Raw genomic sequence first — 20,255 nt, forward strand, 5'->3', positions numbered from 1 at the left:
CCTTTTCATAGCTTCCAACATCATTTCTTAAAGAAAATTAAAACAAAAAAGAAAAAATGGCTTGAAATCATTAAGTTTGAAAGTGTTTTTTAATTTCTTGAATTTGCAATAACTTCATGGTAGGTATTACTAAGACATTAGACAATAGTAACCATTCTTGTCATATAATAAAGGTGCCTAATATTAAGAGAACAGAATAAAAGCGTTTCAATAAAGTCACAAAAACAAAGTCAATTTGAGCTCTAGTGAGATATTATTACTCCTTATACATTCATTAGCATGGCGGACACAGGGAAGAGTTCTACACATTGAGAACTGGTGAAAACCCTGCATGACACACAACTTAGAATTTTATTTGAATTACAGAAGTAAATGCATGATAAAAAACAAGAAAAACTAAATTGGTCTAAAATCTGTGCAAATATCTACATATATTTTGTTTTGTATATTAAACAAACAAAAACATATATTATAAAATAATGTTTTTATGTAATGCTCTCTTTTGTTCTCTTTCTGCCACCCATCCCCATTAAAAATGCTATCCCAGTTTCAATGGTCAGGAATGGTTCAACTCCAAAAGTAAGTTAGAAAAGAAGTGACTTGACACAGACATGAGACACTGCATACTAGTCTCATTTATTAGCCAATAAATAGGTATAAGATCCTGAAAGGAATATCGGATGACAAAAGCCAAATTAAGCTTAAAACTCAAAGCTACAGCACAACACATTCACAACTCTAGCAATTCAGTGTTGCCAATCTGACTGTCTCTCACCAACTGTTCCAATCAATCTGTGACTTCTTGTTTTAACTTTTCAAACAAATTAAATCTTTTACTGTGACCTTGTGTCTGAACATGTCACTTAAAATCACTATCCTCAGTCACATAACACAGGTGTCAATCAAAAACATACTAAAGGAGGGGGTTGAGGCATTTGTGCAGTGCTGTTCAGGTTTGTTTACAGCTCCTTTGCAATACAAAAAAGCCCACTCTAGTTTAATGATTCTCCTTATTAATTCAAAGGAAAATTGCCCAGATTGTGAACCGTGCCATACATTTTTCAGGTGCAGCTCAGGAAGGGTGGAGGCGCAGACAACTTTAAGCCACCTTTGCACTCACCCAACACTGACGCTACTATGCGTGGGGCTAGTCCCCAGGAACAGTCTAGAGCAGTTCTCTTGTACCTAACACAGACAGTTAAAAAACAAAAACAAAAAAACAGTGCTGAAAGAGGACAGGTGAAAGAGGAAAAGGTGAGAATCCAGAATAATCTAAATACCAGAGGTCAAAATGTGGTCGGATGACCTACATTATCCATTGTGGAGGAATGTACAGACTGAAATACATAATATTCAAAGAAACCAGAGACAAACTGTACAAAGTCGGAAGCTAAATCCTGACCTTCAGCTCAGATGCAAGATATGCCTCTCAACCTTGCATAAGAATTGTTAAAACTCCATATTTGCTTGGAAGCAAGTTCCTCACAATTATGATCTAGATCTTTGATCAAATAACTTATTCTCCCTGTTTTAGATAAACAAACCCCTTCTTTAAAAGGGAAATACCTCTCCCTTCTGCAAAACACTCTCTGCCAATAACTTCTCCCCACAAAATAATTAAAACCCAAAAAACAACTTATTTATGACCAACCTCCTCAGTAATATGCCTTCCCTCCCACCAAGCACTGTCACCAACAAAATTATATTAATTTTCTTGCCTGTCCAACAAACCCCAATCCAAAACACCTCCCTTTTCCAAAAGGGGCATACAAGTTATCTGCAGAGTTCACAGAAGCCTAATGGTTCTATGCTTAGTGTCCTAATCATGAGAATAGAATCCTGCTACAAGACAGCCAGGTCTTCTTATCTTCTCATGAACAGGTTCATTTTAATTAAACCTGCCTGACTCCACAATCAGCCCACATTAAAATTGCCCCCAGCAGCGAAAGGGTCATGGCTCATTTCTGTCCAGCCCTCAAGTCAAAGTACTACGAGGTTCCTTCTGGTAATGGAATGCCTCCCCATTCTGCCAACCCAGCCTTCATATATGTGGCCAGTTTCCTGGCAGCATGTTTCTGCACCTCAGATAAAACATATACAGAGTGTCACTTTTTTTCCTTGGCAATGTGTGAAGGTACATATTGCAATCAGATCTGAGTTGACTTACTTTGCAAGGTACATCTACACTAGCAACTGCCCACGTTTTCAAGTGTGTGGTTGTCCCAGACCCCCCCTATTGTCCACATCTAAAGCCCTGAAGCACTTGTCAGAAGGTGAGTACTCGATGAGTAAACTAGCATACCTGAGGTGTGTGAGTAAATACACCTTGGGCTGCAGAATGGCTCCATACCCATGCCGGTGTGAAGCGTAGACAGATGTAAGAGGCATATACAAGGTCTTGAGTTTCAAGTCCTCCACCCCCATTCCCACAGTGCACTGAACCCTTTTCTTCCTCACCCTTACCCGGTCTTTGAAGGTCCCTGTATCCCCTACCATCACCAGCCTATTTTCAGCAATAGTAGCAAGCTGCACCGACCACATGAGAACCGTTCTCTGCTGCACGCTTTTGTTCAGTACACGTGAACATGCATCCTGCTCCAAGAACAGCCCTTGCCCAGCCAACCACCCCCAGGTGCAGTCCACATGTGGTTGGAGTACACTGTCCTCCATATTTCTTCACCCAGAGCATCGGGAATATTCACCTGTATCAGGAAATTTCAGAGGTTGGAGCTGGAGAGCACTGAATCGACTCTGGCTCAGTGCCAGGAACGCATCAAGTGCCTGAGGCTCCTATACAGGAAGGCAAAAGACTAACAGACATTCCAGAAGGGCTCATTGTACATGACTCTTCTGTGACAAGCTGGACTGGCTGCTGTCAAGGGCTCCTGGTTCAGAGCTGAAAGTGGCTCAAGACCCCTTCCTCAACTCCACCATCCTCATTGTTCAACAGGATACCCCGGTCACGGCAAGGAGGCAGCAGGGACATGGAGGATGACATATTCCTTGTCTTCCAGGGCATTTTGGACCTCTACCTGGAGGAGCCAGTTGAGCAATTCCCCCACTCCGCCAGCTGTGGCAGGAAACAGAACCCACAGCTGGTAAGTTACAAAGGATCTACACCCTCCCCACCAATATCCCCTCTTGTTCTGTTGCTACATTGCTGATTTTAAGCCTAGCATTTGCTCCAGGCACTCTATCCAAAATTGGCCCCGAGCAAGACCTGGCTATAATAACTGATTTTTATTGATTTCCCATGAACCACTATTATGCATTTGACAGAAGCTAGAAAACAGATTATTAAGGAACAATCTTTGTGCCCTTGTAGCTGTGCATTTCTCAGCCAGCATGCAGGCAGCAAAGCTCCGCAGGGCAGTGCAGACTGGAGGAAGGGAGAGGGATGGTTTAGAAAGGTCCCAGTTGGGTGATGAAACACCTGTAGAAAAACATATAATTGGTTGCCATAAATTAGTAAGAGCTGCCTTTTGTCCCTTGGAAGATTACATAGTTTCACTGAATTCACCCCCCCCCCATCCCAGATCTTACTGTCCCCTTACAAACAGCAGCTATGCATAAATGGGGGTTAGGTCTGGGAAGGGAACACTTAGGTTGTCTGAGGAATGTCACAGCAATCCTTTCTCCCTTGAAAGATTATAAAAATTGTTAGCGTTCCTGTTGCCTGGCCTCTCCACGCACCTCACCATACTGCATAAGCTGGAATAAACAGGGATGGGGGAAGGATCTGGCCTGTTGGTCACACCCTTTTGCTGTGACGAGGCAAGGGGCTTGTGATGCTAATCTGAAACTTTACGGAACAAAATAAAGTTGTGGTGGGTCTCTTTCTTTCCCATCCATTTTGCTCTTCTTAGCCAGGCCAAGGGCAGGATTTTTTGGTAATGCCAGGGGTAGGTGGATAGTGTTCATGGCTCACTTCTCCCATTCCATGGAAACTCTGTATGCTAGCTGAGACTATAGTCTATTTCCAGTTTTATTGTCTTCTAGTCTTTTAGGCATATTTCAGCACATTTCTGATGTAGCATAAACTTTAGCTATCCCTTGAAGTTCGAGAGCAGTGCAAATCTGCTTGGTCCACCTTCACAGCATATCAAATCCCTCCATTCAGCAATATGTAGAGGGATGACCATTAGTAGAAACAGCTCTCTGGCAGAGACCCAGATGTGCTTCACAAGACTAGAAAGCTCTCTCTCTTCTCTGGTACCTTGAAAACTGGTATGTACTCCAAAGGCTGGTCAGCCTTTAAAGAAGAAATTGCAAACTCATAACACAGCCCCTGGAAGGAACTGTCACCCCTCAAGACACTATGGAAATTTAAATTTTTTAAAAACATTAGTACGTGTATCTTACTATTATTAGCCTCTGCTACTTCCTTGGAGGCTGCAGAAGTTGTCTGAGAACCAAAGAGAGAGCCAAAGTCACATTTCTGGAATGCTGAGAAGTATCAATATTATGGCCTTCCCCCATGTAACATAGCTTTGCTATGTATTTCTTGTCTTCTACCAAAGGAAAAAAAAATAACGCTTCCTTTGCCTTTGAACTGGCAGGACCTTTGGCTCTCTAGAGGGAAACCATTTCACTAGGAGGGTGGGAGCAGCCCCCCAGAGAAAGCAGAGGCAGACAGAGAAGGACTTTGGAGGACCTGCTCATAGGCAGAGACAGGCGGAACCAGGAGCAGTTTCAATTCCTTAGGGCATGGCATGATTGGGCTCTTCAGCAGGAAGAGACACTGATGAACCGATGCAGGGAGCAGGAGGCACGCCTTAGGGAACGGGAGCATGCCCTAATGGATAGGCTCATAGAACTGGTGGCTGAACGAGTTTGGGGTGTACCTGCTGCCATGGCCACTGCACCTCTCTGTGAACTGGCACCACCAGCTCCTCCTCTGACTGCTGCGCAGGATGCTGCTGAGACAGAAGACCAACTCCCACCCCTGCAGTGACTGGGAGGAGCCTGCAGGACTCCTGGGACCACACCCTCCACTGCCACCTAACACAAGATGAACCCCTTGAGCTTCCAGAAAGAGAACAAGCCTGTAGGAGTCCCTGAAGACCACCAAGTGCCCACCCCGCAAACCCCATGCAGGAGATGTCCCCAAGAACAATTTTTCCACAGATGTCCCCCATCTCCAATCAGAAGGAGGCAAAGAAATAAGTTTGCAGACATTAACATTTGACCATTGTTCATGAGTCAGTTCCATTATGTTTGCATTTCCTATTTATTATTTCAATTATATATTCCATATACTACTTTTTAATAAATGTTATAGTTTCTTTGTCTTGTGTCTGATAGACATAAGATGTTTTCAGGTTCGGCATTGGGTTCCACAATTCACAGCACATGAATTGAAATAATGTAACTGTCTGGTACTATCATACTGCAAACACTTTTCTGTCTATCCCGCTCAACCCCTGCCAGGTTAAGAAATATCCAAAGATATACGGGAGGGATGACAAAAGTGCATTGTTATATGGTTACAGAAAACATTCGGGTTTTAAAAGCAAAAGAACTCACAACACAGAAAATAGGTAGCTAAAACATCTTTATAGCTTGGTTCATATACAGAACAATGAAATGCAACTGAAGTAACAATACGGGCATCTGCCACTACCCAGTGAGTAAACAGATCCTCCTCCTCCTGTCTCTCTCTCCCTCCCCCATCCCGCCAAACCTTGACCTGTTTCAACCTTGGAGTTAGTGCTCCATAACAACCATTAAGTGCAGTTGGCACCAACAACAATGAACGGGAGAGGAGGGGAGGGTGAACTCCCTCAATCAAATGTCATTAAGATTGTTAAGAGAGAGAGAGTGCTCCCAATAACAGGTTTGTAAACAAGTGTGAACATTTAAGACAAAAGCATTGCCCAATGAACGCAGTACAACTTGGGCACCACCCTCGTTAGCACAAACCCAATCCCAAAGGTGTTAACCCAGAAGAGGCGTCCTATTATAATTGTCTCTAATGGGTGAATAATCTCAAGAACAAACTACCCATGACCATCCGCTACAGGGGAACAAAACCCTCACAAGTATCTGCCAGTGTTCCCTCATATTTTTTTTCCAGCTGCTGTGCAGGGTGTGATGGTATCCCTCGGCAGATATCACCCTCTGCTTCCCTGCTGTTCTAAGATGTGTGCACATATGGCATCCCTGATTTCCCTTGCTCACTGGGAACCAGGATCAATGTGCATGTGGGTGGGATCTAGCTGCCTGTACACAGTTTGTAAACCAGATTTGTTCTGTGCCCACTCAGAATGTATTTTAAAGAATCCTTATTGAGGTTGCAGGAACAAACCATCCCGATGTGTAGAAAGAATAGTAAATATGGCAGGCGACCAGCTTGGCTTAACAGTGAAATCCTTGCTGATTTTAAACACCAAAAAGAAGCTTACTAGAAGTGGAAGATTGGAGAAATGACCAGGGAGGAGTATAAAAATATTGCTCAGGCATGCAGGAGTGAAATCAGGAAGGCCAAATCATACTTGGAGTTGCAGCTAGCAAGGGATGTTAAGAGTAACAAGAAGGGTTTCTACAGGTATGTTAGCAACAAGAAGGTGGTCAGGGAAAGTGTGGGCCCCTTACTGAATGGGAGATGCAACCTAGTGACAGAGGATGTGGAAAAAGTTAATGTACTCAATGCTTTTTTTTGCCTCTGCCTTCATGAACAAGGTCAGCTCCCAGACTACTGCACTGGGCAGCACAGTATGGGGAGGAGGTGACCAGCCCACAGTGGAGAAAGAAGTGGTTCAGGACTACTTAGAAATAAGATGGACGAGCACAAGCCCATGGGGCCGGATGCACTGCATCTGAGGGTGCTAAAGGAGTTGGCAGATGTGATTGCAGAGCCATTGGTCATTATATTTGAAAACTCTTGGCTATCGGGGGAGGTCCCAGATGACTGGAAAAAGGCTAATGTAGTGCCCATCTTTAAAAAAGGGAAGGAGGAGGATCTGGAGAACTATAGGCCAGTCAGCCTCACCTCAGTCCCTGGAAAAATCATGGAGCAGGTCCTCAAGGAATCAATTTTGAAGCACTTCGAGGAGAGGAAAGTGATCAGAAAGGGAGCATGGATTCACCAAGGGCAAGTCATGCCTGACTAACCTAATTGCCTTCTATGATGAGATAACTGGCTCTGTGGATGAGGGGAAAGCAGTGGTCGTGTTATTCCTTGACTTTAGCAAAGCTTTTGATACGGTCTCCCAAAGTATTCTTGCCAGCAAGTTAAAGTAGTATGGGCTGGATGAATGGACTATAAGGTGGATAGAAAGCTGGCTAGATCATCGGGCTCAGTGGATAGTGATCAACGGCTCCATGTCTAATTGGCAGCCAGTATCAAACAGAGTGCCCCAAGGGTTGGTCCTGGGGCCGTTTTTGTTCAATATCTTCATTAATGATCTGGAGAATGGCATGGATTGCACCCTCAACAAGTTTGCAGATGACACTAAACTGGGAGGAGTGGCAGGTACACTGGAGGGTAGGGACAGAATATAGAGGGACCTAGACAAATTAGAGGATTGGGCCAAAATAAATCTGATGAGGTTCAACAGAGTTCTGCATTTAGGACGGAAGAATCCCATGCTACAGACTAGGGACCGAGTGGCTAGGCAGCAGTTCTGCAGAAAAGGACCTAGGGGTTACAGTGGACAAGAAGCTGGATATGGGTCAACAGCGTGCCCTTGTTGCCAAGAAGGCTAACGGCATTTTGGGCTGTATAAGTAGGAGCATTGCCAGCAGATCGAAGGACATGATCATTCCCCTCTATTCGGCATTGGTGAGGGCTCATCTGGAGTACTGTGTCCAGTTTTGGGCCCCACACTACAAGAAGGATGTGGAAAAATTGGATAGAGTCCAGCAGATGGCAACAAAAATGATTAGGGGGCTGGAGCACATGATTTATGAAGAGAGGCTGAGGGAACTGGGATTATTTAGTCTGCAGAAGAGAAGAATGAGGGGGGATTTGATAGCTGCTTTCAACTACCTGAAAGGGGGTTCCAAAGAGGATGGATCTAGACTGTTCTTAGTGGTACCAGATGACAGAAGAAGGAATAATAGTCTCAAGTTGCAGTGGGGGAGGTTTAGGTTGGATATTAGGAAAAACTTTTCCACTAGGAGGGTGGTGAAGAACTGGAATGGGTTACCTAGGGAGGTGGTGGAATCTCCTTCCTTAGAGGTTTTTAAGGTCAGGTTTGACAAAGCCCTGGCTGGGATGATTTAGTTGGGGATTGGTCCTGCTTTGAGCAGGGGGTTGGACTAGATGACCTCCTGGGGTCCCTTCCAACCCTGATATTCTATGATTCTATGAATGGAAGCATTCCCCTTTATCATAAACAATATGGAGTGCACAGCAGGTGATAATTATGTGAACAATGTTGTCCGCACTGGCATCCAGATGGGTGCATAGGTAGCTCCAATGAGCTTTCAGCTTAACAAATGCACACTCCATGACGATTCTGTAGCTACAGAGTTTGTAACTGTATTCCTTTTTTCCAAGGTCACTGATGTCAAGATATGGTTTCATGAGCCAAGTTAGGAGCGAGGTCCTGCAAAATAACTGGTGGCACAAACTTACGATGAAAAACCATATAGTTTCTGAGAAATAAAGTCCCTTCTCCCCCCACCTCTCAAGAACTACCCCAATCTCTTCAGCACCCTGGTTTCATCAGCTTTTCCAGTGTTTCCAATGTTGGTATTCATGAGTAGGAAAAACTTTTTCACTAGGAGGGTAGTGAAGTACTGGAATGGGTTACCTAGGGAGGTGGTGGAATCTCCTTCCTTAGAGGTTTTTAAGGTCCAGCTTGACAAAGCCCTGGCTGGGATGATTTAGTTGGGGATTGGTCCTGCTTTGAGCAGGGGGTTGGACTAGATAACCACCTGAGGTCTCTTCAAACCCTAATCGTCTATGATTCTATGACTCTGTGGTCAAGTAAGCCTTGTAGAACGAGTGACTAGTAACATCTTTGGTTCACATACTCGCTCACCCCTTTTGGAGGGCAAAATATTGGGATGTAGGTGCCATTGATGGCCCCTGCACAGTTCAGAAACCCCAGCCTTTCAAATCCAAATATTATTTCGGGAACTTTTCTTATAAACACCACCTGTAGATAGATCACATTGTTAATTGCTTTGCAAACCTACACAACCACAACCCTGGCAGTGGACAGTGATTTGCAACTGACCAATAGCCACCTGGTGTTGCTAGCTTCCACAGTGCAATTGCCATCCACTTCTGCACTGGTATGGCTTCCCTAAATAAGAAATTCTGGCACTGGAAGTATACTGCAAGTTCAACACACAGCTCTATGGAGGTCGGTTTCCTCATTTGGAAGTTCTAAAGCTGCTGCTGCTCACCCAAAATTTCCAAAACTATATGATTCCACTGCATCATGCTAGTTCTCCTGCATCAGAAGTGATGGTTCACCCACGGGTATACTGTGGCAATACTGGCATTCATTATCTATTCCATAGGACCAGAATGGATTGTCATTCACCTTCACGGTCAGTCAACTTCAGTGTCTCCGAAAGTTCTCCCCAGATTCCATCCTGCATCTTGCTGATCACCTACTCCACTTCAAAACATTTGTCCTGCAACAAGGAGCAGGAGTAGAACCAGATCATCATCCAGCTGCCCCATATCTTCCACCCAATTTGGAAGGAGGGAGAGGTGAGCAGGAATTGCCATTTGTAAATGTGTGAAGTCAAGGGACAGAAAAAACACCACCTCAGCAAAGTGGTTCCTAGAGTGTGTCCCTGTGATGCACAGGACCCTGGGATACTGACCTTGAAATGGTAGCATTAACGTCACGTAACAAAAACTATAGTGTGTACACAGGTAAATGTGAACACTTGGTGTAGGTATGGGGAGCATGCACAAGGATGTACAGAGTCAGGTAAATGAGTTTATACTAGTGGGTATACATAGCCTAAGTATAAAACTCAGTGACTTAGGCCAAGGGCTGGCACTAAGCAGTTTTTAAATATGCATGCTCCATAGTCCATGTAAAGCAACACAGATTTAACTTTGAAAGTCATGACACTGTGCAGCAGATTAAAAAGTTCATCTGCGCAAAAACCAGAAGCAATAGATGAAATGAAAATGCATTTTGCTTTGCATGTACAGTGTGGTTGCACCCTGAGAAGTGACTAAAAATAGCATGAGTAGATATTATGTTTAGGGTTTCTCAATAGCTTCTATAACACTTTCCCTCATTTTACACAAAAAAGATGAGTTTTTGTTTAGTTATTTTAAAAAGTTCCAATACTGCAAACCCAACCAAGCATCTGAAAATTGAGCTGGGTTCTTTCTGACTTGTGCATTGTCATCAGTAATGAGGATTCTCTGGGACAAATTCTGCCCTAAATTACAATTGTGCCTCCCTCACTGAAAACAACTGGATAGCATAAGTGGAACAAAGAGCAAAATGTAGTACTGAAACTGGAATTTACAACATTTACACATTTGTTAAATATGAACCGGAAAAGAATTTAGCTTCCATTCTAATCATTATATGGATTCGACAGCTCTAAAAGGAGTAAAAATAATAAGACATGGTTTTGTCATTAAAATAAACATATGAGACTTTGAATACACACACAGAACAGACCTGGTTAGTATCAAGGTATCATTTTTACTTTTTTGAAGGAAACATTTTTAGGCATTTTCCTAGTTTTTATTTCATGTTTCAAATTTAAAAACACCTTAAAAATCACAGATTTAATTAAAACTATATTATTTGAATTTATTTACATTTTATATTTGGGAATTACCAAGTTAATGCCTGAAAAATAAAATGCATATTAGGCTGGGTTAGCTGTCAGAGAATACAAAATGTTAAAATTATAAACACAGAAAAAAAAAACTTTTAGTCTTTTTAAAAAAAAAGTCTTAAGACGTCCTTGGTCTTCACTAATAGACCGTTTTCTTATTCTATAAAAGATCTAAAACATTTAATATATTTATAAGAAACCTGTGAGCTCTCTAAAATTACGGCTTTAATTTTACTTACTAGAAATTACATTCTAAATTACAAAATAAAACTCAAACTATTACGGTAAAATATATATTTAAATACAAAGTGTAAAGTTATTTAGTATGAGGGTTCTGAAAGCAATTTAAAAAGGGGCTGTTCTTTGGCCTATAATCTATCCTTTATCCGGATTACAGAACACAATGTTTTTACTGCAATCTCTGCCAGGGCTCATCTTTTATTGTGTACGTCCAAGCCCCCTTAATGTTTTAGAAAGGCCTTGACTAACTGAACTTTGATCTGATGTCTTCATTGAGAAAAGCTCCAGGTTGCCCATTTCAGATGCAAATCCTCACTGAGGCCCAATAGAGTTTAGTAAAGACAGCAAAAAAGAAGAAACAAGAAGTTTCCAGGATCCTCTTTGAGAATCCTGGGGCACATTGGTGTCCTTAATCCACACTGCTGCATGGATTAAGGTAGGTGATAACCTTTCTTAATTCAAAAGAATGAGCACAGTGCCTACAAACTGGGTGGAGACTAGGATTTGGCTATAATAAAACACCACGCAATAAAAGCTCAGTCTATGTCAGAAGCCTTGAATAGGCTTCAATGTACCACATTCCCAGGCCTAGTGGGGAAGCTTGCAAAAAACCCACCTGAATCAAGTAAGCATGAATAATCTGTGTTAGCAGACTGGCCATGAAGAGGGGAGAGAGAGAGACTGAGACTTTTCATTCTTCTTAAGTTTGAGAGATAAATTTATTTCTGGATTGTAGGTTCAAGCCAGTTCTTTATTGGATTCCTACGAACTCGTCTGCACAAGGAGAAAAAGACACTAAATTGTCAGTGAGCAGAATGTGCTTTTATGCTACCGTCTGCTGTTAATGATTCTAATTGCAATACTAATGTGCTAGAAATCTCAGATTTGGGAGAATCAAGGCAGAAAATTGATTTCATGCGGTGACAGTTTATATATTGCCCCAAGAACACAAGCAGTTCATTCAAACAAAAAAGGGGAAAAAAACCACTATACCTTTTCATTGCTATACCTGATGTTTTTACCAAGAGTTTAAATGAGTGTATCCCTGGATACAGAGAAAAGAACCTTTTAAATTGGTAATTGTATGCAGCACATACACACAGTATCCAATTCCTTTTGACTGATTACCTATAAATCTATAGTTTATCTAGGATATAAAGAATATATTCATATTTACACATATAAAATACACTGTTCAAGACACGACTACTAATTTAAACAGGATACATAATATGAAATATTTATGAGCTGGCTAACAGCTTATTAAACCTGATTTTAGGAAGGGAAAGGGAATAACTGAGCCATCTCCACAACAGAAATCTCTTTGGTTACTTACAACTAAAAATTAAATTAGTTAACAGAACCACTAACAAGACAACTTTTACGCCTCGCATAAAAAGAGATATTGACTAGATACGTTTTCAGCTGACATTTAGAGCCCTTTAAAACATTTTAAAAAAAACAGTTTACTTTTTATAACCTTCTTATACCATGCAACTGTTTGTAAATATAATTTTAAAATATAAGCACTAAAGCTGGTTGGAAAATAGCTTTTTAAAAAAAAAGTTTTATTGGTTTCCTTTTGACAGAAATTTCTAATCAGTCAACACACATGAATTAATGGAAACTGAAATACTTAACAACTATTACTAGGTATATTAAAACTATCAGAGGGACAGAGGTGCTGCGCGAGTTATTACTTCCAAACAGCCAATAAGTGTATATTGCATCATTCAACCAGCCATCAAATATTTCTGATCACTGAGATTACTTTCATCTAACTGATATATTTTCAAAAGAAATTTCCATTTGACCATTATTTTAACAACTATAGCTTTATTTTCAAGTCTTATATTTCATATTCGTTTTTGGCAATTTAGCATTTACTTAAAAACAAACAAGCATTCTAATACAGTGGCCCCCAAATGTGGGGCACACTCCCCAAGGGGGATGAGGAGGAAAGTTTGGGGGTCATGTAGAGGCCCAGGCCAGCCTCTACAGGTAGAGGGAGTGCCGCTTAGCCCTGCTCTGCCCCCAGCTCCACTCCAGTCCCAGCCCTCCCCGCACCCCAAACCTGCCCCCAGCCTCAGCCCCTGGCTCCGATGACAGCTCTGCTCCCGGCCGCAACTCCAGTCCCAGGCCTAGCTCCAGCCCCACTCCAAGCCACGTCCCCTGGCTCTGTTCTCTGGCCCCAGCTCCGGCCCTGGCCTCAGCCCCCAGCTCCCAACCGCAGTCCCACTCCCAGCCCCGGCTCCTGGGGGAGGGGCACACACAGATTACATACAGGTAAGGGGGGGGACGCAACATAAAAAGTTTGGAGACCGCTGTTCTAGTACATAATTGTGAAAAAATTCAAAAATTGTAAGAAAATTTTGATAGTAATGACGGAATCATACCTTATAAGATTGTACAGCTGTTCTAGATCAGACAATTATTAGTTTACAACTTTCAACATGCAAATCCCATCTGTGATAACCAAGGACAAGTGCATGGTGTTCTATTAAATAATATATTAGAGGACTAGAGTAAGCCTGTTTTGGGTTATTATATGCAACTTTTTGTTCTGTTAGACCCAGGACATTTTGTACTGAAATAGTGACAATCAATTGTTTGTACATCATTGTATTATGAATTTAGTTTACATTACTGGATAAAACACAAACTATATTTTGTAATGGTTCAGAGTGGTACAGCAAGCTCTACATGAATAAAATTGATGAGATTATATGATCATGCTGGAGGCTATTTGATTTGGCATGTCACCACATATAAGTCTTCTCTGACACAAAATATATAGCCACGTCTGTACAATTTCAGAGAAAACCAAACATGCCAAGCATTGTAAGATCATTTTGTCACATTCCAATTATATTTTTTTAGAATATGGCTAACTTACTAGGCAGTTATGATTACATCTAAATCACAGTATATAACATACTTAAACCAAACAGCACCCCCCCCAAAAAAAGGAGAAGTTTGTTGTTGCGTAGTCCAAAATGCTATAATTTTTGTAGGGTTTGACTGCACAATTAGATTAAACAAGAAAGTAACTAGACTAAGGAAAAACATAATTTATAAAATACTAACAGCTGTAAACTTTGAAGAAGTGACCACTGGGCATGTGTCTTGCATGCCACCTTCACAGCAATTAGTTTCTAGTGACAGTGAAGCTGATATAATCTCAAGTGCTTACTTTACTTATTACGCACATGGATAAGCAAGTCAACAGTTCGCATCAATAAAGTATTTTCACTAGAGGGATCTAATAAGTACTGTTCATTCAACCTACACATACCACTATGAATAGATACATTTAGAAAAATGTTCAATAAAAATACTAAAGGTATCTTTAGGTTTAAAAAGTTGTCTGAAACAGTGTTACATTCACCAGCCTTTGGTGCTTTAATATTTTAATTTTCTGGTTTTCTTTTCAGAAGTTAAGTAAATCTGGATGTCCTGCAACATAGTAAACTGCATTTCTCATCTCTCTGTATCTTTGCTAATCAAGATATGTATTGGTGACTGATAGTTTGCTCTCCTGAGGCAACCTTTTAGCACAGTTTGAAAACACTTCCATGGTCTGGGTTCTACTCAGAGATTATATTTATAGAACAAGTGAATTTTACCCTTAATATCAAAGTATAGGATAACATCAATATAATACTAAACCTATTTACCTCCATTTTTGGTAAATTTTGGTAACGCCAGGCTATTTTCATGGATTCCTGAGATTCCTGTTTAGACTTAATAGCTGTTTCTTTCTCATCCACTTGGTTTTTGTGGACATCATCAAACAAAGGTGCTGGAAGCTCCTAAATTGAGAAAATGAAACAGTATCAGGTAGTTAGAGTAGAAAAGGTGGTCAAGACTTTTCATCCCCACCTAAAGAAACACTGCAAGCTAGTAGGATTATCTGATAAAAATGAACAGTTGTAAATTGATACCAACATTTGATTAAAATAAGACAGATAGTACATACTGCATGCTACAAAGCACACTGGAAGTTGAAAAATGTTTTCTAATCATTACAACCAAAAAAGTACTGCACAACATTATATATTGTAAGGACTCAGAATAGAAGCCATAACACATGGTCTGCATCTTCCTTTCCCACTAACCATGAGGGGAGGACCACACTGTTAACTACAGACTATTAATGAAACAAGCATGAAAGTCAATTCAAGGAACAAAAAGAAGATACAAATATTTTAAAACTTTGAATTTATAAAAGTTGCTAATGTAGCTGTTGTTGTTTCAAAAACTGGGTGTTACTGATCGAGCAATTCTGTCAATGAGGGCTCAATCTTAGTTTGCCATGATCTAAAGTAAAGAAGTGTGTGATGTTACCTTGCTGCTCTGATGAGGGAGTAAACTGCACCAGACTGATACCCAGCACCGCATACATTTCCAATACACAGGCACAGTTATGGCCTGCGAGGGCATGAGAGATGGTTGTGGGGCAACTAAGGCTTTTATTCCCCTTGACACCCACACCTGTGCAAGTTGGGATGTAGCAGCTCTGTGGAGCCTGTTTGCTCTCTTGTGATGCAGGTAGCTAGCGCATGGCCCTTTACCCTTCTGAGACACTTTGGCCTCGTCTACACTACAAAGTTGGTTGACATAAGTTGACCTGAGAAAGCCTAGTTATGCACATCTACACCAAAAATTGTCTTCTGCTGATGCATGCATTACAGTGATGCAATAACGCTACCTCCCTGAGCAATGCAGAGCCTTGGTCAACCCACTCAGGTTGATGCAGTGGGAGTGTAGACACTGCATTACATATGTCAACCCTAACAGTCCTCCAGCCACTATCCCACTGTGCCCGTGTTCCAGCGACAGTGTTGCTTTGGTCACAATTTTGAACTTCACTGGCCATGGGGCCATAGACCAGAAGTCCATCTTGCCTGTGACCCAAAACTTATCTGCATGTTTTTGAAATACCTTTTCCTAGTTGTCCACCTTGGCAAACATTCCTACCAGTTCACTTCTGGTGTATGTATCTGACCATCCACACAGGGACCTAGCAGATAAAGTGGGACAGACAAGAAGTCTTTGGATCTCCTTGGCCTGTGGGGAGAAGAGGATGTGCAAGCACATCTGTGGAATGGCAATAGAAATATTCACATCAATGTGCAGATGGTACAGAGGATACAGAAATAGTGTCACAATAGGGATGAGTGAAAGTGAAGAAACTTTTACCAGAAGGTGAGGATGGGCAACAAGAAATCTGGTGCTGCCCCACAGACCTGCCACTGTTATAATGAACTCATGCCATACTTGTCAATGACCCCAGCAGCACCCTGCAGATGACTGTGGACACTTCTCAGGAGCCCAAGGCAGAAACTCCTGCTGTGAAGAGTAAAGGGGGAGGGGGAGGAGAGGAAGAGACGTGGCAGGGGACTTAAACCATGCCACAAACTGTTGGAAACTCCAGTGGACTCACGTCTGTACCACCAGGTGAGCTCAGATGAACCTGAGGATGAAGGGGAAGGGAGCTCAGATAAGTATGTACATGCATTTTTCTAATAATTTTTTTTACTTTTTGTTGCCTGTTACCCCTTCTCCCTCTTTCCCTCCCTCCCCCAACATTCTTCCCCATTTAAAAATGGAGTCCACCCCATCTGCAAGTTTATAGAAAGTAATTGACTTCTGATTGTTTTACTATTATATATGGGAATAAATTCAAAAAAGTAAGGCAGTCTGATTACACAGTCCACATCTGTCCGAGTACAGGATGCTGATTTGTGGTAGAACAAAGAGAAATAGACTCTGTGTCCATTTTTCAACTCTTTGGGTTGTTGGGGTAGGCAGGGGAGCCATGCAGAGTACTTTGTTTAGCTCAGTAGGGATGTCCCTTTTATCCTCTTGAGAGATCTCGATAAACTTTCATGGAGATACTCTGCAATTCTTTCTTGAAGAATTGTAGCCTTATTTCTTTTCCTGCAGTAGAAGACTTTCCCATGCCGCTCTGCAAGGAGTTTGGCTGTCACAATTGCAGTAATCAGGCTAGCAGCATACAGGCCCAAGTGGCTTTGGAATGTCAGTAGTAGCTCTGTTCTCTGTGCCTTTGGCACTGCCTGGAGTAAGTGTTCATCCAAAATCATTGCTGTGTGTGAAAATATTGCCAATATTCACTGCACTGTCCATATACCCATACCTGATGAATGGTGCCTATCATTGAAAACTTCTGAGCAACAGAACACCCCCTCTCCCCTCCTCCCCGTTAGGCTAGGGCAGACTGTATTCACTATGGTTTGAGCTGCCGAGTGACGCTGCAGCTAGGTGCTCCAGAACTAAAGTGACAATTAGCATTTCTTATTAAAAGATAGGAGTCTTGAGACTCATCTTTCCCTGTCCACTGTGACTACATCTAATGATGGATCTGTCTGTTTTAATCAGCAGCCTCTGGCATGATGTCCTTGAGAGATGCCCCTTCCATGCCTGCTTAACATCTGACCCTGATCAGGATGAGAAAGAGGACTGGGGAAGATATTTTCTCCAAAATATTCCAATCCTCTATAGTCTTAGACCAGGAACCAAAGGCTCAGAGGGACCATATGACTGTGGCCCTGGAGAAAGACCAAAAATGGAGAGAGAGAGAGAGAGAGAGAGAGAGAGAGAGGTTGCTTCAGGAAAGGACCAAGGCACTTTGGGAAATACACCAGGACATTATGGGTTTGCTCAGGCAACAAACTCAGATATTGCAAAACATTGTTGACCTACATACCCAAAGACCCTGGACTCAGCAGTGTTTCCAGTTATTGGAGATCTCCATGCTCAGTGCTCCCTACATCCTCCAACATACTAGATGATAGCATGATGTACATTTTCATCCTTACCCTACCACTCCATGCCAGGGAACCACAAGGAGAACTAAAGCTATGAATACACTAACCTGTGAAAACAACAAGTCAGTGCATGTGTAGCCATACCTACTAGACTGTAGTAGGTTTTACATACATGAACATAAATGATCACTGTTTACTGCTGTTTTTCCTTGGGTTTAAAATATAGTTCACTCTGTTGCAGTGCTGGTAACACTCTTTTCATTTCGTACTTGTTTGCACTTAAATTTTGTTGCCTGTTTCTTTGAACATAATAAAGTTTTATTTTGGAAACTCAGTATATATTTATTAGTCTACACCAGGGGTCGGCAACGTTTCAGAAGTGGTGTGCTGAATCTTCATTTATTCACTCTAATTTAAGGTTTTGCGTGCAAGTAATACTTTGAACGTTTTTAGAAGGTCTCTTTCTATAAGTCTATAATATATAACTAAACTATTGTTGTATGTAAAGTAAATAAGGTTTTTAAAATGTTTAAGAAGCTTCATTTAAAATTAAATTAAAATGCAGAGCCCCTCGGACCGGTGGCCAGGACCCAGGCAGTGAGAGTGCCACTGAAAATCAGCTCGCATGCCACCTTTGGCATGCATGCCATAGGTTGCCTACCCCTGGTCTACACCAAGCATTACAGAATTCAAAAGCAGGTAGCAAAGATCCACCTATATTTAAGCACACAAGAGAGACACTATTTCATAAAATGATCAGACTACGCTATCATGACCAGCGTCCCCTCTAATTTTTTACGTCTATGTGCGGATTGAATTTTGTTATGTGCACCAATATGGAGGTGATGTGTGACACACCACCTTCATATTGGTGCACATAACAAAATTCATGTGGTGGGGGCGGGGCCGAAGGGGTCAGAGTGGGGGGGGGGATGAGGGCTCTGGCTGGGAGTGTGGGCTCAGGGTGGGGCTGGGGATGAGGAGTTCAGGGTGCAGGAGCGGGTTCAGGGCTGTGGCAGAGGGTTGGGGTGCGGGTTCTGGGGTGGGGGCCGGGATGAGGGGTTTGGGGTGTAGGAGAGGACTCAGGGCTGGGGCAGAGGTTTAGGGTGTGGGGAGGGTGGGCTCTGGGGTGGGGACGGAGCGGTTTGGGGTGCCGGCTACCCCGGGGCTGTGGTGGGGAGAGAGAGGACTCCCTCCAACCCTCTCTCGCTGCAGCAGCTCAGGGCTGGCGGAAGAGGTGCTTCTCCCCAGCTGCAGCAGCTCCGGCAGAGCTGGGCTGAGCCAAGGGAGAAGCTCCTCTCCCCAGAAGCTCCAGAGGAGCTGGGCTAGGTCAAGGGAGGGGCTCCACTCTCCGGCAGCTCCGGCGGGCTTGGGATGGGCTGATGGAGGGGCTCCTTTCCCTCAGCCATGGCAAGTCTGGGGCAGGTCCATGCTGGCGCCTGCGAAAAGGGGCACCTCTCCCTGCCACAGCTGTGAGCTCCTGCATGGGACTTAATAGGCAGTGTGCAACTTAGAGGGACTTAGACCATGACTGACTGTTAAAATGGTCTTTTTAAGACTTCTTTTAGCCATATAGGTCCATTGTTCGCTCTTTTACTAGCCCTTATTTCTGGTTGTGCGAATTCAGCAGACAGCCTGTCTACCTTGCCCCTCCACCTTCGTGGTAGCTTTTCCCCCTTTGCCTCACAGGTATTATGCAGCACACAACATACAGCTACAACCAAGGAGACGTTTGCATTATTGAGATCCAGTCCAGTGAATAAACAGCACCAGCATCCATTCAGTCTACCAAAAGCACATTCAAAGTCATTCTGCATCTGCTGAGCCAGTAGTTGACTCTTTCTTTGGTACTGTTCAGGTGGCCAGTGTACAGCTTCATGAGCCAGAATCACTATTGGCATGTCAACATTGCCAATGGTAATCCAATAGTCAGAGAAGAATTTCTTGCTTGCAGCTTTTTAAAAAAGTACTGTGTTCTCAAAGATGTAAACGTCATACACCTTGCCTGACCAGCCCATGTTGATATTAGCCCTTGATTCTCCACTAGAGCTTGCATAGCCATAAGAAACTATTTCTTTCTGTTGATGTACTCAGTGGCAAGGTGGGCTGATGCCAGAATAGGGAATTATGTGCCATCAATTGCCCCAACATAATTTGGGAACCCCATTGCTGCAAAACCATCCACGATTTTCTGTATATTACCCAGAGTCACAGTCCTGTGCAGCAGGAGATACTTAATGATCTTACACACTTAGAATATAATGGCCTCCATTGTAGATTTTCTAACTCCAAAATGATTGCCCACTGACCAAGAGTAATCCAGTGTTGCAAACTTTCAGTGCCTGATAGCCACTTGCTTCTCCGTCAATGCAGCCCTCATTTTGCTGTGCCTGTGCCGGAGGTCTGGGGCAAGCTTCACACACAGATCCAGGAACGTGGCCTTTCACA

At 42.6% G+C, this 20,255-nt stretch overlaps 1 protein-coding gene across 4 annotated transcripts in view; it reads right to left on the minus strand.

Moving 5' to 3' along the window:
• ELP4 (elongator acetyltransferase complex subunit 4) overlaps nt 1–20,255 on the minus strand; it is a 263,144-nt gene that overhangs the window by 179,171 nt on the left and 63,718 nt on the right. For all 4 annotated transcript variants that reach the window (XM_054025940.1, XM_054025942.1, XM_054025939.1 and 1 more), the window contains one exon: nt 14,694–14,828. In XM_054025940.1, coding sequence (XP_053881915.1) covers nt 14,694–14,828 — 135 coding nt within the window. The remainder of the gene's footprint in view (nt 1–14,693; nt 14,829–20,255) is intronic.

Source organism: Malaclemys terrapin, chromosome 4 (assembly GCF_027887155.1).
Source record: "Malaclemys terrapin pileata isolate rMalTer1 chromosome 4, rMalTer1.hap1, whole genome shotgun sequence".
Taxonomy (NCBI): domain Eukaryota; kingdom Metazoa; phylum Chordata; order Testudines; family Emydidae; genus Malaclemys; species Malaclemys terrapin.